The 22101-nt window shown below is 65.0% G+C and overlaps 2 protein-coding genes across 6 annotated transcripts in view; one reads left to right on the forward strand and one right to left on the reverse strand.

Moving 5' to 3' along the window:
* Positions 1–9468, forward strand: part of RAI1 (retinoic acid induced 1) — a 73543-nt gene extending 64075 nt beyond the window's left edge. For all 4 annotated transcript variants that reach the window (XM_068207213.1, XM_068207212.1, XM_068207211.1 and 1 more), the window contains 4 exons: positions 1405–7042; positions 8209–8302; positions 8600–8649; positions 9011–9468. In XM_068207213.1, the coding sequence (XP_068063314.1) occupies positions 1421–7042; positions 8209–8302; positions 8600–8649; positions 9011–9025 (5781 nt within the window). In that variant the 5' untranslated portion in view covers positions 1405–1420 and the 3' untranslated portion in view covers positions 9026–9468. The remainder of the gene's footprint in view (positions 1–1404; positions 7043–8208; positions 8303–8599; positions 8650–9010) is intronic.
* Positions 9469–11757: 2289 nt separating this feature from the next.
* On the reverse strand, positions 11758–21819 carry SREBF1 (sterol regulatory element binding transcription factor 1). 2 transcript variants are annotated; one of them, XM_068207215.1, is made up of 19 exons: positions 21477–21819; positions 17750–18139; positions 17434–17603; positions 17223–17363; positions 16927–17145; positions 16726–16840; positions 16433–16644; positions 15789–15993; positions 15086–15270; positions 14737–14998; positions 14467–14633; positions 14215–14383; positions 14029–14137; positions 13847–13956; positions 13623–13755; positions 13288–13450; positions 12864–13049; positions 12675–12786; positions 11758–12101 (listed from the first exon to the last, which is right to left on the reverse strand). In XM_068207215.1, the coding sequence occupies exons 1-19, from the start codon at positions 21580–21582 to the stop codon at positions 11878–11880; spliced, it is 3378 nt and encodes a 1125-aa protein (XP_068063316.1). In that variant the 5' UTR covers positions 21583–21819; the 3' UTR covers positions 11758–11877. The 2 variants fall into 2 exon arrangements, with proteins under 2 accessions (XP_068063316.1, XP_068063317.1); XM_068207216.1 differs by lacking the exon at positions 21477–21819 and adding an exon at positions 19053–19206.
* Positions 21820–22101: the final 282 nt, after the last annotated feature.

Here is a 22101-nt window from a genome sequence, read left to right on the forward strand (position 1 = left end):
CCAGTGACCCAGGTGTGTCCCTGCTCCCAGAGCAAGCGGGCTGAGGAAATGGGGAGCTTTAATGACGACGGTGGCAAGGCGCTCAGTAATGACGGCTGCTGGCGGGAGCAGACAGCTTCCAGATGGCATCGCGCCGGGGCAGGGGGATCGCTGGGGCCGGGGGGGATGCGGGAGGCAGCAGCCGGCAGAGACGGGCAGAGCCAGCAAGTTGAAATGACTTTTTTTGCAGCAGAGCCTGCGGTTCTGGCCCTCTGCGCTGCTGCTTCCAGTAATTAGCCCAATAATTAAAAAGAATGGCGATAAGAGGGGTGTGCAGAGGCGCTCGCAGGATCTCCGCATCCCTGGGGAGGCGTGTGAGAAGGGCGGGAGTGATTTGCGGATGTGAGGGGTGGTGGATGTGTGAAACACAAAGCAGAGGGACCCCGACACGGTGTGGGGGGGGATCACTGCACCTGGTGACCAGGCAGGGAGGGGTGGGCAGCAGGGATGGGCAGCTTCAGCAGCAGGGACAGGAGGGTGGCTGAGCCCACTGAAGGCGGGGAGGAGGCAACCAGACCCCAGCACCCTCCTGGCCACGGGCACCGTGCTGCGATGCAGGGAGAGGGGATAGAGGAGGATGCAGGACGCTGCAAGGTGGGGGTGCAGCGCCCAGGCAGCGTGATACAGGGCGACACAGCACGAGGCAGAGTGATGCGAGGTGACGCAGAGCCAGCTGCTGCCATCCCGGGCGGTGCAGTGCACACGGATGGGATGCAGGGCAATGGGATGCCACACAGGGCAATGAGATGCAGGGCAATGCAAGCCAATGCCATGCAGGGCAGCAGGATGCAGGGAGATGAAATGCAAGGTGATGTGGTGCAGGGTGATGTGAGGTGAGGCAGGAGGAGGCGATGCAGGGCAATGCAGTTCAGGGTGATGCAATGCAAGGCAACAATGCAGGGAGTCAAAATGGAAAGTGATGCGATGCAGGATGAGGCAAAGCAATGTGATGCAGGGCGATGCAAATCAGGGTGATGAAATGCAGAGCAACATGAAGCAAGGTTAGGTAGTGTGAGGCGATGCAATGCAGGGCAAATCAGGGGATGCAGTTCGGGGTGAGGCAAGGCAACAATATGCAGGGAGGTGAAGTATGAGGTGAGGTGTTGGAGAGCAACACAAGGCCATGCAGGCAATTCAATGCACCATGGGGTGATACCAGACAATGCAGGGCAATGCGAGGTGATGCAGCATCACATCACGTGCTGTGTTCCAGGGCAGCTGTGAGATGATGCCCAGTGGGGCAATGCCCAGCAGTTGAGGTGAGGTAGTGATGTCCCCATGGTGCAGGTGACACTGGCCCTCTCGGACCCTGGGCCACCGCGGTGGCGACACTTCATTTGAATTCTCGCCTCTCTCTCTTCGCAGATAACGAGCCCGCGCCATGCAGTCCTTTCGAGAAAGGTGTGGTTTCCATGGCAACCAGCAGAGCTACCAGCCGACTTCACAAGATACATCACGCCTGGAGAATTACAGGCATCAAAGTCAGGCAGGGCCGAACTGCGAGCGGCAGAGGCTGGTGGCGAAGGAGTACTACAGTCAGCAGCAGCTGCCGTACGCGGGCTATGAGAACAGCGCCGTGGAGAAATACCACCGGGGAAACAAGCAATTAGCGGGGCAGCAGCTGCAGGGCAGGCCGGCCTTTTCCAATTACACTGTGCAGGAGAACAGCCCTTACCCGGCCCGGTATTCCGGGGATGAGAGCCTGCAGGCGTGGGGTGGCCAGCCACAGGCACTGCCCGGCGGCGTGGCCAAGTATGAGGACAACCTGATGAAGAAGACAGTGGCATTGGCGGGTGGGCGGCCGTACCATGAGCCGGCGGCCACCTCGCTGCCCTTCCGGACTCACTTCCAGCAGCAGCCGCAGCAGCAGCAGCAGCAGCAGCAGCAACAGCAGCAGCAGCAGCCGCCCGCACTCCCCTACCCCAAGCTGCAGCGGCAGAAACTGCCCAGCGATGTCTCCTCACCCATGCCCTTCTCACAGAGCCCTCACTTCGGGCAGCACTCCCAGTCCTTCCCTGCCTCCTCCACCTACTCCTCGGTGCCGGGGGGCAGCCAGCCGGCACACTCCTACAAGAGCTGCACGGCGCCCTCGGGGCAGCCGCCGCTGGAGCGGCCCCTGGGTAGCGCTGCCAGCCTGGCCCCTGGCCCCCGTGTGCCCAACCTGCACGGCTACCAGCCCAACCGCATTGGCTACGAGCAGCCCCCACAGCCGCCGCCGCAGCCCCCGCAGCCGCCACCACCACAGCCCCCACAGCCACCGCAGCCCCCGCAGCCCCCGCAGCCCATGCAGGGGCGGCATCACGCCTCAGAGACCCTCCACTACCAAAACCTGGCCAAGTACCAACATTACAACCAGCCAGGCCAGACCTACTGCCAGGGCGATGCGCCGCCCGTCCGGACGCCGGAGCAGTACTACCAGACCTTCAGCCCCAGCGCCAGCCACTCGCCGGCTCGCTCTGTCGGCAGGTCCCCGTCCTACAGCTCCACTCCCTCCCCTCTGATGCCCAACCTGGAGAACTTCCAATACAGCCAGCAGCCCCTGAGTGCTGGTGCCTTCCCGGCCGGCATTGCTGACCACAGCCATTTCATGCCACTGCTGAACCCTTCTCCCACTGATGGGACGAGCCCCGACACTCAATCTGGGAACTGCAAAAACTTGCAGAAGGAGAAGCTGCCCGAAAACCTGCTGTCAGACCTGAGCCTGCAGAGCCTGACAGCACTCACCTCCCAGGTGGAGAACATCTCCAACACTGTCCAGCAGCTGCTGCTCTCCAAAGGGGCTGTGCCCCAGAAAAAGGGCATCAAGACCCCAGCAAGGACCCCTGAGCAGCTCAAGGGGCAGCACTGCAGTCCTGAGAGCAGCACCTACTCGGCAGAGCAGGTGGGGACCCCCCTGTCCGACCCGCTGAGCACCCCCCAGTCTGTCCATGCTGAGACACAGGACACTGACTATCTCAGTGGGTCAGAGGACCAGCTGGAGAGGAGTTTCCTGTACTGCAACCAGAACCGCAGCCCTGCCCGAGTCAATAGCAACTCCAAGGCAAAGCCTGAGTCAGTGTCCACCTGCTCTGTGACCTCCCCAGACGACATGTCCACCAAATCAGATGACTCTTTCCAGAGCATCCACGCCACCCTGCCCCTGGAGACCTTCACCAAGTATGTAAGCAATGAACGGGACTGCCCCCGACTGCTCCTCAGCGCCCTGTCCCAGGAGGAGCTGGCTTCCGAGATCATCGTTCTGCAGGATGCCATCAGTGAGAAGGCAGACAAAGCCTGGGCCAACTTGCCCATGCTGGGCAAGGAGACCACCAAGTCCCCCTTCCAGATGGAGAACCACCGGCCCAGCCTGGACTCCATGGTGAAAGGTTCCTGGCCCAGCCAGGGGGACTCCAGCACACTCACCGAGCCCCTCAAGCTGGACAAAGCTTCAGGAGCCAGCACAGGGAAGGACTTTAGTGAGGAGGTGTACGAGGGTCCCCAGGTGGAGTTTGCAGCCACCGAAAGCAAGGATGTGCTGAAGGACACTGCCCCACTGGCCTTCAACTCCAAGCCCAGCATCCCGGCAGCGACATCAAGCGCAGGAGCCACTGGCTACAGCTGCTACTCAAACACCACCGCCAACTCGGTGGCATCTGAGAATGCCATGGAGCATTTCGAGTGGCCGGAGGAGAGCCTGGGTGAGGCCTGCCTGCGGTGGAAGGATCTCCAGGCCACCGACCTCCCCAAGGGCTTGTTTCCCAGCAAACTGGTGAGCTCCTGTAAGGAGAAAAAAAACACCTGCGGCTTGGACCTGTGCGATGGAGAGCAGCCAGCCAAGAGTGAGCCGGTCCAGGACTTTGGCCAGCAGGTGATGGAGGAGGAGGAGGAGACACTGACCTATGATGAAGCAACAAAGGCAGACAGCGAGAGGTGGCTGCAGGACACCCGGCACTGCTGCTCAGCTGGGGACTTTAGTGAGATCCCCATCATTTCCTCGCCGGATCTGAAGGAGTCAGACCTGGAGGCAGAGGAGTACTCCTCACTCTGTGAGCTGGCTGGCTCGGAGCAGAAGTCAGTGACATACGATGCCTCACCACCAAAGCCCCCGGAGATGCCGGCTGTGCTGTCCTCCAGCGAGGTGCCTGTGTCTGCTGAGGAGACTGTCAGCACAGTGGAGAAGGAGAGCTCAGCTCCCACCCCACGCCTCTCTGGCCAGTCTGTCATCCTCCTGGGCCCTGCTGTGGGCACGGAGACCAAGGTGAAAAGCTGGTTCAAATCCTCCCTGCCCCACATCCAGCCCGAGGAGGAGAATGGCGGAGGGGAGACATCCCACCTGGAGGCGGCCGATGCTGAATCCACCTCATCGGTCATGGTGAAGCAGCAACTCGTGCCCGAAAATGTGCTGGGGAAGATGGAGCCTGTCTCACGGGGCAAGAGCCTCCGCAACAAGAGGGTCCACTGCCGGCTGCCAGAGGGGGATGGCCCCGGCAGCACCGTGCTGAGTCCGTTCAATGAGCTGCCAGCAGCCAGCAGCATGGCCGGCGCCTGCCTGGGGCCAGACGGACAGACAGAGGTGCCGAGCAAGAGCGCCCAGAGCCAAACACCCCGGTTTCCAGCCGAGGGGCTGCCAGCGCGCATGTGCACCCGCTCCTTCACCGCCCTGGCCGAGCCCCGTGCCCCTGCCCCGCTGGAGGGACTGAAGGCCCCCACGCACCAGGAGAAGCTGGGGAAGAAGCCCGGCTGCGGCGTGAAGCAGCGGGTGGCTTTCAAAACCAGGAAGCGCAACAGCCGGCCGGCCCCCAGGGTGGTCCAAAACGCCAGCGATGCCACCCTCCTGGTGCCCGGCTTGGTGGCGGCAGAGGAGGTGGCAGGGCCGACACCGCTGGAGGGGGACGCGGTGGAAGCCGGGGAGAGGGACCAGCGGTCCATGATCCTGCGCTCCCGCACGAAGACACAGGAGGTTTTCTACACCAAGCGGCAGAGGGGCAAGCGGGCAGCTGATGTCCGGCTGAAGAACTGCAAGGCGCCCAAGAAGCTCATATCCAACAACCACCTCCCACCTGCATTCAAGCTGCCAGCGCCGGGCAGCCCCCACAAGGAGGGCAAGGTGGGTGCCCGGATGAAGCTGCCCAAAGCAGGGCCGGGCGTGGGGGGCAAGATGTCAGAACGGCCGCTGCACTCACTGAAGAGGAAGTCCACCTTCATCTCCCCCATCCCCACCAAGAAGAGGAACCTGGTCCTGCGGAGCAACAGCGGTGGCGTGAAGGAGGAGAAGCCAGAGGGTCCCCCCAGCCTCTTCAAGAAGATGCCGGTGGCCAGAAAGGTGAAAGCCAAGCTGCCCCCCAAGAGCTCTGGCGAAGCCATGCTGAAGCCCCCCATGCCAAAGGAGGCCCCTGATGTCTGCATCAAGATCACCTCCCGGGCAGCCTTCCAGGAGGCCACCAAGACCAAAGTGCTGCCTCCCCGCAAGGGTCGCGGCCTCAAGCTGGAGGCCATCGTCCAGAAGATCACCTCCCCCAACCTGAAGAAGTTCACCTGCAAACCAGCGGCCACGGCAGTGGCAGCCACAGTAGCTGCCTATGGCTCCTCCCTGAGCCCGGCTGGGGCAGAGCGGGAGCGGGTGGTGAAGCACAGTGGCGTGGCTGTGGCAGTGGGTGAGGCAAGGCTGCCCAAGCTGGGGGCAGCACAGAAGGTGCCCGCAATGCCGGTGGCTGAGCCGCTCTGCCGGAACCCCAATGGCCGAGCACCAAAGGGGAAGCCGGGTGGTGGGAAGAAGCTGCCCCATGACGGCTGCCAGGGGGAGGCTTGTGGGTCAACGCCAGGGACCCAGTCCAGCCCCAATATGGTGGCCAAAAACATGGGGCTCCTGCCCAAGAAGAGGAACCGCAAGGGCAAAGCAGCAGCGCTGGGCATGGCCAAGGCACCCCTGAGCCCCGCACTGCCACCACCACTGCCCCGGGAGCGCGTAGCCGGCCCGGGTGGTGCGGAGGAGGCGCCTCGGGAGAAGAAACCAAAGACTGAGGAGAAGGAGGCGGGGAGCAGCGACGGCCCGCCCGAGGGCCGCTCCGCCGCCGGGCCGGCGCGGGGGCCGAAGCCGCGGGCCAACCACTCCAACTACAACGGCTACTCCAAGCGGCAGCGGAAGCGTCTGGGCCACGGCAAGGCCAAGGCGGTGCCGGCGCGCTGCAAGAGCCGCGGGAAGCGGCGGCGGCAGCCCCAGCAGGCCCCGCTGCTGCACCCCGCCGAGCCCGAGATCCGGCTCAAGTACATCTCCTGCAAGCGGCTGCGGGCGGACAGCCGCGCCCCGCCCTTCGCTCCCTACGTCCGCGTGGAGCGGCGCGGAGAGTTCACCACCACCTGCACCGTCGTCAACTCGCCCGGCGACGAGGCGCGGCTGCAGCGGGGACCGGCCGGGCCGGCGCCGCGGCCGCGGGCGGCCCTGCCCGCCTCCTCCACCATGCACATGGGGCCGGTGGTGTCGAAGGCGCTGAGCGCCGCGTGCCTCGTCTGCTGCCTCTGCCGCAACCCCGCCAACTACAAGGACCTGGGGGACCTCTGCGGGCCCTACTACCCCGAGGACTGCCTGCCCAAGAAGAAATCCCGGCTGAAGGAGAAGACGCGGGCGGAGGGGCCGGGCGAGGACTCCGCCGTGGCCGCCGCGGCCGAGCGGGCGCCCCGCGGGACTGAGGGCGGCTGCGGCGGCGGCGGCGGCGGCGGGAAGGCGGCGCGGCCGGAGGGGGCCGCCGAGGCGGCCAAGCAGAGCGCGCTGCGCTCCAGCCCGCGGGGCATGTTCCGTCGGCTGCAGAGCTGCTACTGCTGTGACGAGAGGACAGAGGGCGAGGAGGCGGCCGAAAAGCCCCGGCGGCACGAATGTCACAAGGCCGAGTCCCCGCCGCAGGAGCCGGCGGGCGACACGCAGGAGCACTGGCTGCACGAGGCCTGTGCCGTATGGACCGCTGGGGTTTTCCTGGTGGCGGGGAAGCTCTATGGGCTGCAGGAGGCTGTCAAGGCGGCTGCCGACCTGGTAAGAGCTCGGCCGCACGCCCGAGGCGGCGTCTTCCCGCTGGCCTCCTTCAGCCAACGTCACTCCCGTGTCTGCGCCTCCGGTCGGGATGAAAATTAATAGTTCTGCCCTGGGAGAGCAGGACAGGTGCTCAGCACCATGAGCCCTGCTGGGTCGCTACGAGATTTGTGCTGCTGCGTCTCTGATAGCACCTGAGCTCTCCCTTTTAGGCCCAGAAATAACCTACGGTTGATGTTTCAGGAAGGCGACTGGGCCCCCCTGGGATTGTCACATCCCCTGGCCCAGTCGTGTGTTGCACGGGGTGGCTCAGAGCAGGAGAGATGCCGCAGGGTGGGAGATGAAAATGGGCACAACACAGCCTGATGCCACCGTGATGGGCAGCAGGGGGAGGGGATGACCCTGCCCTGCTCCTCTCCCACGGTGGTTGGAGTAAGGCCACATCGTGTGAGCAAAATAGGGAGGTTGGTGAAGGGGGTGAGAAGCTGTGGCTGGCCCATTCCTGGAAGTGTTCAAGGCTGGATGAGGCTTGGAGCAACCTGTTCTAGTGGAAAGTATTTCTGCCTGTGGGAGGGGGCTGGAACGATTTTTTTTCAGGTCCCTTCCACACCACTCTGGGATTCTGTGACATGGATTTTTAGTGCTGGGGAGAGGAAGGGGACAGCCTCCCATCAGAGGCTGTGCAGGGGGTTTCCAGCAAGTCCCCTAGTGCCAGGTTTGGGGGCTGGCTGTATTCCCAAGCCTGTGTGCTCGTTTCATGGCTGTCTGGAGGCTGCTGCCCTCACCCCAGAGCCGGGTGCTCACCCCAGAGCACCCACTGGCAACAGGGCAGGTAGGGCACAACCCAGGTCATGTCCCTTGAGCTCCTGCCCCATGGAATATGGCTGTGGGCTCAGTGTCGTCCAGGGGAGTGGGATGGCAGGTAGAAACCTGGTGCATGGCTGCAGACAACCAAGTGACAGGCATGGTGTGGTTCACAGTGCGCTGTCACGGGAGGAAGAATGTTGCCTGAAAGAGGCAAGCAAGGGCTGGAGAGGATCAGGGACACCCGTGCTGCCCTCACTGCTGGGTCTGTCGTGGTTCTCTTCTTCTGTGCTGGGCTTTGACAGGGTCTCTCTGTCTCTCCACATCTCTCCTTCCCTGCTCCGAATTCCCGGGTGCGTGTACAGAAGTGCTCGAGCTGCCAGCAAGCAGGAGCCACCGTGGGCTGCTGCCAGAAGGGGTGTCCCCACACCTACCACTACGCGTGTGCCATCGACACAGGTGAGCCCGGCCACAGGGATGGGGCACGGGGTCCTGGGCACTCTGACCCAGCTCAGTGTGGGGCCCGTTGCTCCAGGGTCAGGGGTTTGTGGCTCGCTGGCTTGCCAGGATGGTGATGCCCACGGGGCTGGCAGCGCTGGCAGGTGTCACAAGCTTCTTTGGCCTCAGCTGAGCCCTTCACACAAACGCTGTGGCTGGTGGGTGGCCGTGGACCGGGGGGACACTGCATTCCCCCACTCGGGCAGCTGCCTCGCAGTGCAGGCTGTCCCCTGACACATCCTTGTCCTCTCCTCGCAGGCTGCTTATTAAATGAGGAGAGCTTCTCTCTGAGATGTCCCAAACATAAGGTAAGCCAGAGCCCCCTGTGCACCCCGCAGTGCTCTGCAGCTCCCTGTGGCAGGAGGACCTGCCTTCAGACCCCAGATTCCTGGGGACACCCATCCTGGACGCTCAGCTCTGTGTGGGCATCACATCCTAGGGGTAGCGGGTGGGCCAGCCCCTGGGTCTGGGGCACCCCAGCCGGGTCTTGGGGGTCTTATCCCCTTCCCTGAGCACAGACAGGGAAGTGAACGATGGTTGAACCCCTTCTCAAAGCGCTGCGTCCCGGCTGGGTGCCCGGTTATTGGCGGGGGGGGTGATGAGGATAACCCAGGGCCACCCCTCGCCTCCAGCGGGATTCCCGGGCTGACACCTCCGTTCTCCCCGCAGAGGCAGCCGGTGTAGCGCCCGCGGGCACCCACCCCGCCGCCAGCGAGGGACCGGCAGAGGAGGCAGCGCCTGGAGGAGAGCGGGGCCGGGCCGGGCCGTACCGGGGAGCCCCCGCTGCCCGTGAGCGCCCCGGGACCCCCCGAACCCGCTCCGGGCGGGCGGAGCCAGCGCCGGGCTTTCCCTCCCGCCGGGTCCCGGTAAAACCCGGTCTGGATACGCGGGGGACGGATCGGGATCTCCCACCCGCGATGGCTGCACAGGGGGGCGGGGGGTGTCCGTGTACCAGGGGGGGTCCCGGCGATGTTGTCTTACTGTGGGGCCGCCGGACCCTCCGTGGGTCCCGGCTCTCAATATCACACTGATCTGATCTGAGATGTTGCCTTCAGCAAACCTCATGGTGTCTGTATATAGTTCAGCGAAGAAGAGGATTAAAAAAAAAAAAAAGACAAAAAAAAAAAGACCAGGAAAAAAAAGAGAAAAAATAGAAAAATGAGGAAAAAAAAAAAAAGGCAATCAACGGCCTGCTGTTTGAAACACCACTCTGCTTTTTCCGTTTTGTTCTTCCATCTCCTGTTTGCCCCCACCCACACCCAGGGTGCTGGGAGGCTAAGGGTGCTTGGCCAGGCTGGTGGGCACCCACCAGGCTGCCCCAGCTCCACTCCCAAGCCCCAAACCCTGACTCACTGCACCCTCCACCCTCCCACTCCATGCGGCGCTGGCACTGCTGGGCTGGGGACACCTGGTCCTGCTGTCCAGGACCCCCCAAAACCCACCCTCCTGCCTGTGCTTGGCCTCACCAGCACCCCTTCTGTGGCTCCTCTTGGGGGGGCTTTGCTCCCTGTGCTTGTGCTGAAGCCCACGGCTCTGCGTGCTGAACTGGAGGAGGAGGAGGAGGAGGCATTTGCTTCCTCCCTCCAGGTGGGCCTGGCTCACCCCTCACTGCCCTGGGTTTGCTCAGCTCCCTCGGCTTTTGCTTCCTGGCCACCTCAGTGGAGCTGGGGGAGTGCCCAACACTTTGGTGACCCCTGCCCACATCCCCAGGCTCCACAACCTATCTTTGTGTCACGCACACCCCGACACAGGTAGCAACCAGCCCAGGGTGAACCAACTCCAAATCTCATCCTAAAAACAGCCACTGGCTGTCCCCCAACCTCTGCAACACCCTGCAGGGAGGGGCACGCTGCTGCTCCCATCCATGTCCCCCGCAGAGCCAGCGCCCCATGTCCCCACCACCTCTTGTGTCCCCTCCATCCCACCTGCCCCAAGGTTTGCTGGCCACACAATGTCTGTTGTTTCAGCAGCTGCCTCGGACACAGGAGTGAAAAACAAAAAGAGGAGGTGAGAAAAAAAATTTTTAAAAGGTAGAAATAATAATAATAATAATAATAATAAATTAATTTAAAGAAGAAAAAAACAAACCCGTGTCCTTGGCAGTGTTGCCTGAAATCTGGCTATTTTTAGTGACATCTTGTACATATGACTGTAAAATGGTAAACCGTGTGTATTATATATTGCCTCATTATATAGTGTATATATATGTATACATATACATATATATAATATATATGAAGACTGTAAATGTTAAGACTAGTGTTCTTATTAGTATATTGCTTCACACTGAAGATTGTGTGTAACAAGCTGTTTCTAAAAGATGTTTATTTTCCTTAAGAGTAAAAAAACAGGTCATTGCATTCAGAGCGTCAATAAAGATACAACGATTGTTTTGGAAGTACGTGGCGCCCTGCTCGTGGCCTCTCTTTATCCTTGGGGGGCTGCTGGGGTCCCCCCGGGGATGTGACAGCCCCGGCCTGGTCCTTTGTCCCCAAGGGTCTTGCTGGAGGGGAGGGGGCATGGGGACAGCACCCGTGGGACACCACGGGGTAAAGAGGGGGTGTTTGGGGTCCCTCAGCACCCAGTGTCCCCATCCCTGCCACCCGTGTCCCCCCCTCCCGTGCAGCCCTGTGGGGACAAGGCAGCCGCAGCTATGGGGGGCCCCTTGCCCCCCACTTTTGGTGTCAGTCCCCCCTCCAATCCAGCACACACCAGTATAAATAATCAGCTTTAATTGTCTGTACAAAACTCTCCGACTATGAAAATACCGTTTAAAAAGGGAAAAGGGGAGTGGGGGGAGGCGAGGGGAGGGGAGGGATCTATGTACAAGAGGGGGTGAAGCAAGGACACAGGGGCACCCACCAGCCCCCCAGGAGCCCCGTGCCACCCTGCCATCCCTTCTCCCAAAGCCTGTCCATGCTCCGGAGTGGTGGCAGCTCTTAATGGAGGGGTGGGGATCAGTGCTGGGGAGGAGAGGATAGGGTGGGGGTCCCCTCTTGCCTACCATGGGCGTGGCTGGCCAGGGGGCACTTCCCCGCTGCCATGGGGCCACACCTCCAGCAGCAAGCCCCAAACCCAAGGGGTCCTGCAGCGGTGGGACCCACGGGGGGCCGCGCAGAGACCCCGGGAGGGGTCCCCACCGTGTGCACGGAGGGGTACAGGTGACACCGGGGCGGATGCGGGTGGCACTGGGATGGGGGGGGGGGGGGGGTCGGCTGGCACCGCGCGTGCCGGTGCCCTGCAATACCGCCACAGTGTCACCAGGGGGCACCACGCCCCGTGCCCCACGCGGGCCGGCGACACGGACACGGCGGCGGCGGGGGGAGCCCCGCCAGGGCACCCCACGTGTGGCCGCCCCGCGCTGGGACCTCCACCCCGCACCCGTCAGGCATCACCCGACCCCTCCCCACCCCACCCCTTCACCCCCTAAACCGCTGCCTAACATCAGCCTGCGGGGAAACTGAGGCACGGCCTCCTGCCACCCCACATTCCGCACCCACGGCGGGGTGGCAGGGGGCTGGCGGCCCCTTCCCCACCTATCCCGACGTGACGGTGGTGCCGCTGCCCAGCTTGATGATCATCTGCTGGCAGTCGTGCAGCGTCCGGCGGTCGCCCAGCTTGTCCAGCGTGCGGGCGGCCTCGGCCAGCATCCCCACGCGCTGGCCCGGGCCCGCCAGGAAGCTGGGCGGGAGGTAGCAGCAGGCCAGCAGCAGCGCCTCGGCGTGTTCCCGGGGGGTGGGGTGGCTTTCTGGCTCGCCAGCTGCAGGGGACAGAGCCAAGGTCAGCACCGAGGGCGCCCGTGGAAGTGGCTGAATAAATCTCAGGGGGATCGGCACGGGGATGGGGTTATTTGCCCACCCTGGAGCTGGTGCCACCACCAACGGAGGGGCTGGGAGCTCACGTGTCCCAGCTCGTGGGGTGCTGCAGGTGGGGTGTCCCACCCAGTGACCCACCATCTGTGGTGCTGGAGTGCTGCGGGTGGGAAAGGGGAGTCCCACCCTATGTCTCACCCCATATCCCATCACCCAAGGTTGGTGGGGTGCTGTGGGTGCAGAATGGGGTTTCCCACTCTGTCCCCCACCACCCAACACTTATGAGGGCTGCTGTGGGTGTGGAGCAGGGTGCCCCACCCCATTTCCCATCCTCCAAGGTGGTGACAAAGGTATCCCACCCCATGTCCCACCACCCAACGTTCTGGGGTACTGTGGGTGCACAGCGATGTGTCCCATCCCCGTCCCACCACATGTCCCACACCCAAGGCTGCTGGGGTGCTGCAGGTGAGGAGTGAGGTGTCCCACCCCGTGTCCCACCCCGTGTCCCACCCCGTGCCCACCTGTTTTGCTGCCCTGCACCCCTCTCCTCCGCAGGCTGCGGTCCAGCAGCTGGTGGGTGCGCGTGGGGCTGGCCCGGGCCATCAGCCTGGCAGTGGCTTCGTGCAGGAACACCTGGATTGGGGGGACAGTGAGCACAGCCAGGTGCAGGGCACCAGGGGACCCAGCAGGTGACAGTTTGGGGGGCTCACCCGGCGCATGGCGGGGCGCAGGGTCTGTGCCAGGCGCCGCAGGCTGCTGAGGTCCTGCTGGAAGCCGCGGAGCTCCAGGGCGGATGCCTGGTAGAGGCAGCTGCGCTGCTGGCTCGCCCCCATCTGCTGCTGCCACAGGTTGGTGCGGGTGACCAGCAGCAGGTCACAGAGCAGGAGCTGGACCGCCTGCAGGGACAAGGGGATCGGGGTGAGCAGGGGGTGGGACAGACGGACGGGGGTGCCGAGGAGGTCGCTGCGGGCAGGCGCTGCTGCGCGGGACCCCCGCCGGGCTGCATGGCAGGGGCATTGCACTCCCAGTCTGACACATGCAATGCAACTACAATGCACCCCCGCGAGGGTCGGGGGCACCTCCCGCCAGGGCTGGGGACTCGCGGCCACCTCGTCCCTCCCCAGCCCAGCTCACCTTGTCAATGGTGCCCTTGGGGGGGCTGCCCAGCTCCAGGCTCTCCCGCAGGCAGCTGCTGGCCTTCTCACAGTGGCCCAGGGTGGCCTGGCTCCCATCCTGTTTGCTCAGCAAGGCACGGACAGCTCGGAAAGAGTGCAGGGCAGCACGGGGAAGGGGCTTCCTGCAAGGTGGAGGGGACGTGGTCACTGCAGACGCCTCGCCGTGCACGGCTGCACCCCTCCTGAATACACACCAGGTGCTCCAAGTGTGTTCAGAGAGGCTGTGCCAGTGAAAGGGGGATGAGAGGCAGGCAATGAGGTGCCACCCTTGTCCCCGATGTCCCCAGCACTCACTCAGAGCTCTGCAGTGCCCGGGGCATGGTCTCCACCAGCGGGTAGAGGCGCTCAGCCCCCTCCTCATCTCCCTGCAGCCAGTGGATAACGACGCCAATGAAGGACGCCCACCACTTGGACACGGGGTCAGTGCCTGCGGGGTAGGAGGGACACAGGAGCAGGGTGTTCCCACCCCCATGGCCCCCCATGTGAAGTGACCCCAATGGGGGACACGCCAGCCTCACCTGTGACAGCCGCCAAGCCGGAGGTGATGGAGGGTGTGGGGCCAGGTGTGCCACTGACATCCGAGCAGCCGTTGAGGAGCTGGAGGTACTCGAGGGCATCGGAGAACCGCCTGTGGAAGGGGGTTGTGAGGGGGCTGGCCCCACGCCAGGCAGGGGGAGAAGGTGCCCACCCCAGCACTCACCCCTCTCCCTGGGCAGTGGGACGGCCGGGCTCAGGCATGGCCACGCAGCACAGCGCCTTCTCCAGGAGGTGCTCACGGAAGAGCTGGGTCACCTGTGCCAGCGGGTCCACTGGGGCACAGAGATGGGGTCAGCAGGTACACCACACCCCCAAATGGGGGGTGCGGGGTTCGGGAGCTTGGGTTCACCTGGGTTGCCGGCGGAGCTGTAGATGGTTTCCCTGGGGACACCCTTGACCGCCCAGTCCCCGTCAACAAAGAAGCGGTGGCCCAAAGGGTGGCAGAGCCACTGCATGGCGGGGGGCACGGCCCCGCCGTGGGACAGGGCCACGCGCCGGGCGCTGCAGAGGAAGGGGCGCTGCGGGGAGAGCAGGGGGTCAGGAAGGGCCTGAGACCCCAGTCCCAGGGGACACAGGGGACACCCCAGTGCCCCACGCTCACCGCCAGGAAGTGGAAGCAGCGGTGCAGGCTGGCCTTGATCCGCAGGGCAGCCGCCACGTAGATCTCGGCCAGCGCTGCCACGGAGATGGCGTCACCGGCGCACTCAGCCAGGTTGACAGCGCTCAGTGCCAGGTTGATGGCTAGCAGATGTCCCCCAGCCTGCTTCCCTATAAGAACGGGGATGGGAGGCTCAGGCATGGGGTCGGGGGTTGTGGGGACATGCGGGGCACAGGGGTCCCGTCCCTCAGCCCCCATGGCGCGGGTCCGTACCGGCGAGGTGCAGCTGGTGCAGGCGGTGATAAGCCATGGCAGCGTCGCGGGCACTCTGCCGGACGTGGGCAGGGGGCGGGGGGTCCGGGCGCAGCCCCCCGGCGCGGGCAGCCAGCCAGCGACCCACCCAGAGGCGCTGGAGCAGGTGGCGCAGGAGCGTCCAGAGCAGGCTGCAGGCCAGGTCCCCGTGGGAGGCCGGCAGCGGCCGCCCCAGCGCCCCGAGCGCCGTCCGCAGGTGCTGGGCCCCCTGCGCGAAGTCTCCCTGCGGCCCGGAGAGACAGGGTCGGTGTGGGCAGGATGAGGGGACAGGGCAGGTGGGGCAGGGGACATGGTGCACGGTGGGACGTACCCGGTCGAGGTCGAGGTCGGCCTGCCGGCGGTGCCGCCAGAAGAGGATGGAGGGCTCGGAGTGGGGGCGAGTGACGGGCTCCCCGCAGACGAAGAGCCGCACCACCGCACCCAGCACCAGCGCCACGTTCAGTGCCCAGAAGGCCAGTGTGGGCCACAGCCACTGCGTCCACCCCCACGGGTCCTCTGTGCAGGGATGGGGTCAGCAACACCCCACCAATGCTGCCCTGTGCCCACCCCAGGGTGTCCATCCAGTGGCCTTCATCCCATGTCCACTGAAGTGCCTCCACCCAAGAGATTCCACCCCAATGGTCTCTGCCTCACACACACACCAGGATATTCATTCTGGGGGCCTTCACCCTGTGCCCATCCCAGCAGCATCCACCCTATGGCCTCTGCCCCATGTCCACCCCAATCATCTCCCATTTCAGACCTACCCAGGGACTCCCCTCCTGATGGCCTTCACCCCATGTCCTCCATGCTGGTCACCACTCTGATGCCCCCCCATCCCAACAGTCTTCACCTCATGCTGACCCCAAGAGCCTTGAGCCAGGTACCTCCTGCCATACACCCACCCCAGCATCCTGCCCCTTGATGGTCTTCACCTCAACAGCCTCTAGCCCATGCCCACCCTGACAGCCTCCATCCCACACCCATCCCAACAATCTCCATTCCAGTATCTCCCACCCCACACCAGAACGTACCCAAAGTGCCAGCCTCAGCCATGATGCTCCTGCCGGGACCAGCGGTGTCCTGGCTCCCCAAGGGGGCTGGGGAGCCAGAACCCCGGAGGAGGGAGGCCAGGGGGTTGAAGGAGAGGCAGAGGAAGACGAAGGTGCAGAGGGCCATGCGGGAGCGGTCCAGCATTCCCTGGCTGCTGGGCGAGGGCGGCGGGTGCTCCTGCTTCACCTGCACGGGCAGAGCTGCTGTGAGTCTGGGACACGGGCATGGACATGGGGTGGTGGGCACAGGCATGGGATATAGGGCACGGCATCCAGAGCATGGGGTACATGGCATGTAATACGTGGTGATGGGGGACGGGCATGGGATATAGGCAATGGGATATAGGATATAGGGCATGGGGTACAGGGCACGGTGATGAGGCACAGGCTGGTGTACAGGGGCACGGATTTCAGGGTATAGGCGTGGGGCACTGAGCACATTTTAGGGTAGAACAAAACTGCCTCCATGCCCAGCCCCAAATCATGTGAGGAGCAGCCTCAGAGAACAAGACCAGGGCTCTCAGCTCTATCTCCATCTGGTACACTTTGCCCTTGGCACCTCCTACATGAAGCAGCAGAACCCCTGCCCCACTCAGGGCGAGGAGATCCCCCCAACCCTCCCTCACCTTGCCATGGGCACAGAGGGGGCTGTCGGGTTCCGAGTCGCTGCTGCTGTTGCTGCTGCCACCACTGAGCGAGAGTGGGCTGCTGTGGGATGGCGAGCCCACGTCCGAGGGCGGCGGTGTCAGCATCTCCATCACCTCCGTCTTCACCACCTCCATGGGGGCCTCTGCCTTGGCGCTGCGGCTGCAGCGGGTGCCCAGCTCCTTCACAGGCTCTGCAGGAAGCAGAGTAAGCTGACGGCTGCTTGGGGGCATGGAGCTGAGCCCCCCACCCCAAGAGCTGCCCTTCCACTCACGGTTCTTCTGCATGGCCATCTTCAGGGTGAGGTTCTCCTGCTTCAGCTTCTGGTTGCTCTGCTGCAGGAAGCGGATGTACTCGATAGCCTTCCTCAGGATCGCAGACTTGTTGAGCTGCCAGTGGGCAGGGACGGTTCAGCCCGAATTCCGGGCAAAGCCCCGCCATTGCCGGGCCCTGCCCCACCAACCCCTGCTCCCACCTTGGCCTCGGTGCCCACCACCAGGTCCTTGAGCTCCACGATCTTGTCGTTGATGGAGGAGCGGTAGCGCTTCTCGATGGCGTTGTGGGCCGTGCGCTTCTCGCCCCGGCTCTGCACCAGTGCCGGCTTCCCGCTGGGCGCCAGCCGGTTGATGGGCAGCTTGTCTGCGTCCACCACCAGCGGCACCGTGGCCAGGATGGTCCCTCCGCTCACCAGCGCCTGCGGGGGTGCAGGGTGGGGTCAGTGACGGTCCTGAAGCATCTCCCCACCTTGCAGCTCCCAGCGGTGGCACCTACCGGCACCTGGAGCGGGGTGGCAGAGCCGCTGGCACTGGTGGCCAGGGAGGCGATGGTGGAAGTCTTGGCGCTGCTGGTGTCTGTCTTGACGGCCGTCAGCAGCAGGGAGTCAGCCTTGATGAAATGGGGCTGCAGGAGAACCTGAGGGGTCGTGGGGGTCAGCGGGGCTGTGGGGGTCATCGGGACCCCCCAGCCCTGGCCCTGGGCTTACCGGCACTGACTGGATCTGTGGCGACACAGACTGGGTGGTGGGGGCGGCGGAGGCCAGGAGCTGCTGGGGTGCCACATTCTGCACGGGGCCGGGCAGTGGCACGGGCTGGCTGGGTTGTGGGGTGGGCAGAGGGCTTGGCAGGGTCTGCCCCGCACTCCCAGGCTGCACAGCTGGGCATGGAGCAAAGGACAGCGTTAAGAGAGCCCCTGGCACCAGCCCACCCCGCACAGCCCCATCCTGCAGGGACAAATCCCCCCTCCAGCAAGACCTTCACCCTGGGAGCCCCGATCCTCGCCCTGCACCCCCAAATCCTCACCAGAGAAGCTGTGCTGGTTCTGGTAGCCCACCAAGGGCTGGGCAGTGAACGGGCTGGGGGACGCAGGGACGAAGCTGGGGGCCAGCATGACGCCGGGCTGGGGCTGGGGCTGGCTGCTGGGCACCACGGATGGCTCCTCCTTGACACCCAGGGATGGCGCCGGCAGGAGCGGGGCCGGGGGCGGCGGGGTGAAGGTGGCCATCCCGGGGGGCCCCGCGTAGGCGCTGCCGGAGGGGGCGGCGGGGGGCGGCTTGCTGGGACCCAGGAAGGTGTTGAGGGTGCCCGGCGTGGAGGGAAGCCCCGGGGGCACGGCGCTGTCCGGGGCACTGAACGGTGAGTCGAACAACCCCGAGAAGTCATTGTCCGGCGTGTTGATCAGCTGCAGCATGTCTGTAAAACACGCCCCCCGTGCTGTCAGCTGCAGCCCCCACCTCCCAGGGTGGGCCTGGGCTGGTCCCGTCCTGCCCTCCCCGCAGTGTAGCATTTAGGGGGCAGATCCTCATAATTCAGAGGCAAAATTCCCTGAGAGTCCATGAATCTGCTGTGCCCTGCTCCTCTCAGCCTCCTACCCATACTGACACTGGGGAAACTGAGGCACTGCGCTCAAAACGGGGGTGTCAGGGTTTGTCCAACAGCAGTCAGTGTTTTTCAGCCTGGTCTGGGAGTGGCAGGGCATATCTCAGCGTGTCTTTGATATCGAGGGGGGCTTGTGCCAGCTCATTCATTCATTTATTCTGTTCTGGGAACCCCGAGAATCACCAAATCAGCCCCTGTCTTAAGGGGAGGGGGTGCTCAGACTGGGACAGCAGGGTGGCACCCCGGGATGTGCCAGACCCCAGTGCCAGGTGTGTTTGATCACAACTGCCCTCAGGAGGGCAGCTGGGCAAGCTCAGGGCTAAAACAGCCCGAGCAGGCGTCTGTCCCATTCAATGGCACCTGGGCACCCTGGGCTGCCCCACAGACACATCGGGGTCTCTGTGTCCTCCCCTGACGTGTCCTGGGATGCTCCCACCACGCAGGGCTGTCCCCATCCCGGTACCCCCAGGCACATCCCGCCGGGGGCACACAGACCCCAGGATCCCCCACACTCCGGTACCCCCAGGCTCACCCCCCCTGCACACACGGACCCCGGGATGCCCCCAGGGCACCCCCCACGCACACACCCCCGGCATGTCCCCGCCGAGCCACGCAGCCCCCGGCCACCACCCTCCCCATGGGGTGCAGACTCCGAGAGGGACCACGGCGGTGACCCCGCCAGACGAGGAGGAGGAGGAGGCGGCGGCGGCCGCCGAGCCGGGGGTACCTTCAAAGGTGCACTCCATGGAGGTGGAAGTGGAGGGCTCTCCAGGAGGAGGTTGCAGCCCCCGCTCAGCCCCGTGCCCGGCAGCGAAGAGGCCCCGGGATATTTTAAAGCCATGTTCTCGCCTCCTCCCCGGCGCCCTCCCCGCGCTGCCCGCGCCAGGGCTGGAGCGCGGCCGGCGATGGGGTGATGCGACTCCGCCAATCGCCGCCTGCGCGCCCGCCGGCCGCCCCCGGACAGCCCCCGGCGCCCAAGGTGAGCCCGGCACCGGGTAACCCGCGGGCACTGGCCGCAAGCCGCCCGCGGTTACTCGGGGGCACACTCCGTTAACCCCTTAACCCCTTTGCCCGCGCCCCATCGCCAACCCCCCCCCCCCCAGCCCGGTGTGACCCCCCGCACTCATTGCCCAGGAGTCACCCCGCAACCGTCGGGGTCCGCACACAGCACTGTTACACCCCAAAAAACATCCAGCCCTCGGCATGCTGCCCTGTGCAGGTGGGTGTCCTTCCGGGGGGCTCCCAGCCCCCTCCTTCCACTCAAGAGACCCCTCCTCCCCCCAGGGCTCCCTCGCGGTCCGGAGCAAAGTCTAGGGTTGCAGAGAGGGGGTGCTCCCTCCTGTCCCCCCTCCCACTTCCTCCTGCCCAGCCTGGGGGTGGGCACGGCTGTCCCACCCTCCTGGCACCTTCCAGGTGCTTCTATCCTGTGGCACCCGCTGCCACCCACGCCATCAGCAGGACAACGGGCACCCACCAGTGCCACCTCCACGACCACCGTGGGAACCTGTGGGGCAGACCCACTCGTCTGTGGGTCCTGGCAGGTCCCAGCAGGCTCAGGGCACCCACATCCGTGGGCATACATCCCACATCACCCTAGGGTTGGTCCAGGGATGAGGGACAAGCCATGGCCAACCGGGGACCGGTGGCAAGCCCACTTTGGGGAACTGTAGGGTACGAGGTGGCTGTGATACAAAGGAGCATGGCAAAACCCCACAGAGGGAAAACCTCATCCCATACGGCACCACTCAGCCCTGGCACAGCTCCTGCTTCCCTGCCCACGCCAAAACCTCGCCAAGAAAAGCGGGTGGCACCTGGATCTGCTTTGATCCACCCCGACAGCCACTGGGATGAACCTGCAGACCTGGGATGCCATCTCCACCCCAGATCTCGGAGGAGAGACCACCACGGACCACACAGTGGGGCAGGTGTTGGAAGTCCCGTGCCCGCCTTGCCGCGTGTTCCACCGGCTGTGCTGGATGGCGTGGATCGACAGAGCTGCTGGAGCACGTGGCAAGGCGGGTGCAGGGCTTGCCGAGAGCTGGGATCCCCAATTTTTTGAGATCTTCAATTATTTTGGGATCCCCAATTTTTTGCTAAAGCCTTGGAAACACTGAACTCGGCACACGTGGTGCTATGACGGTGAGAAGTGGGTCCCCTTGAGGAATGTGTCCCTTTGGGAAGTGGGTTCCCTCCGGGAATGGGTTCCCTTGGAGCATGCCCATGGGTTCACGGAGCCCAGACCGGCGGGGAGGTGGGTGTTGGCGGGTGCCAGCCCCGGGGCAGGAGCAGAGCCGCCCCATCTCACCACACGCCGGTTGGATGGGTTGGGAGAACCCAGGCGTCCTGGAGGGAACGACCGAGAGTAACCCCGCCGGTGACGTCACGGAGGGGGCGGGGCCACCCGCGACACGATGCTGTGACCGGGAACGGGGGGGGGATCGTCGGGGTTGTCCCGGTAGCGGCAGCTCCAGCCCGGGGGTCCCGGTGCCCCCTCTTCCCCCGCCCCGAGCCCCCCGCTATGGACCAGCCCCCGGTAACGGAGCCAGAGCGGTTCTGCACCGACTCCGCGCTCCAGCAGCTCGGTGTCCCCCCTCCCCACGCCGGGCCCGGCACCGAGCCCGGTCCGCAGGCCATGCACCGAGTCCTGGTTATACACCGATCCCGCTGTCCCGGCCAAATGCCGGTACCAAGTGACCGGACCGTGCACCGAGCCTGGACCCCGCGGGCACAGCCATGCACCGAGCGCGCCCGCCCATTCACCGAGCCCCGGTTATACCCCCAGCTCGGAACCGGCCACGCACCGAGCCCCGGTCACGCCTCCAGCTCGGTCCTGACCTTGCACCGAGCCTGGTTACACCCCCAGCCCGGTCCCGGTTGTGCCCCAAGCCCCGGTCATACCCCCAGCCATGTCCCGACCATGCTCCAAGAGCCGGTACCGCACCGTGCCCAGCCCCCGGCCGTGCACCGAGCCTGGTTTTCCCCCAGCCCGGTCCCGGCCGTGCCACAGCCCGGTCCCGGTCATGCACCGAGCCCCAGGACTGCACCGGGCCCGGAGCCCCGCCGTGCACCGAGCCCCGGTTATACCCCCAGCCCGGTCCCGGTCATGCCCCAAGCACCGGCCATGCCGGGCCCCGTCCCCGCCGGTCCGCACCGTCGATGTCGCTGAGCAGGGCCGTGTCGATGTCGCTGGCCCCGGAGAGGCCGAGGGACGGTGCCAGCCCCTCCAGGGCCGCGTCATCGAAGGCGAGAGCGCTCATCCCGGCGGCTCCGGTGGCTCCCGTGGCTCTCGGTGGCTCCGGTGGCTCCGGCAGCTCGGGAGGCTCTAGGGGTGGCGGGGCCACCCGCCCGCCATGGCCGCGCTGGCCCGGGCACAGGCACCACGGGGACGAGCCGCCAAGTTGCTCCCGCGAACCGTGCCCGGAGCTGCCACCGGGCGGGGAGGGCGGGGGGGTGGATGGAGGCGGAGCCGCCGCCGCGTCCCGCCCCGCGCCGCCTCTCCGCGCCGCCCGCCGCACCGGGACCCCCGGCGGCACCGAGCGGGGACCCTCGGGGACACCGGGCAGGGACCCCGCGGCACCGGGCTGGGTGCTGGTCTACCACGAGCTGGGCCGGGGGAAGCGCAGGCTGCAACCCCTGAGCAGGACGCGGTCCTCTGGGGATGTCACTGACCCCAAGGGATGGGCACCGAGCCCTAGGAACAGACACTGAGCTCGGGGAAATCATCGATCCCTGGGGTTGTCACTGAGCCCTGGGGACGTCATTCACTCCTGGGGACA

Source organism: Anomalospiza imberbis, chromosome 16 (genome assembly GCF_031753505.1).
Source record: "Anomalospiza imberbis isolate Cuckoo-Finch-1a 21T00152 chromosome 16, ASM3175350v1, whole genome shotgun sequence".
In the NCBI taxonomy this organism is placed as follows: domain Eukaryota; kingdom Metazoa; phylum Chordata; class Aves; order Passeriformes; family Viduidae; genus Anomalospiza; species Anomalospiza imberbis.

Excerpts from the sequence above, each read along its gene's own strand:
- SREBF1 (XM_068207215.1), bottom strand. The coding sequence starts at position 21,582 with ATGAGCGCTCTCGCCTTCGATGACGCGGCCCTGGAGGGGCTGGCACCG. Across the intron at positions 17,364-17,433 it reads CACAGATCCAGTCAGTGCCG|GTTCTCCTGCAGCCCCATTT; the intron begins GTAAGCCCAGGG and ends ACGACCCCTCAG. Across the intron at positions 14,138-14,214 it reads CAGCTCCGCCGGCAACCCAG|TGGACCCGCTGGCACAGGTG; the intron begins GTGAACCCAAGC and ends TCTGTGCCCCAG.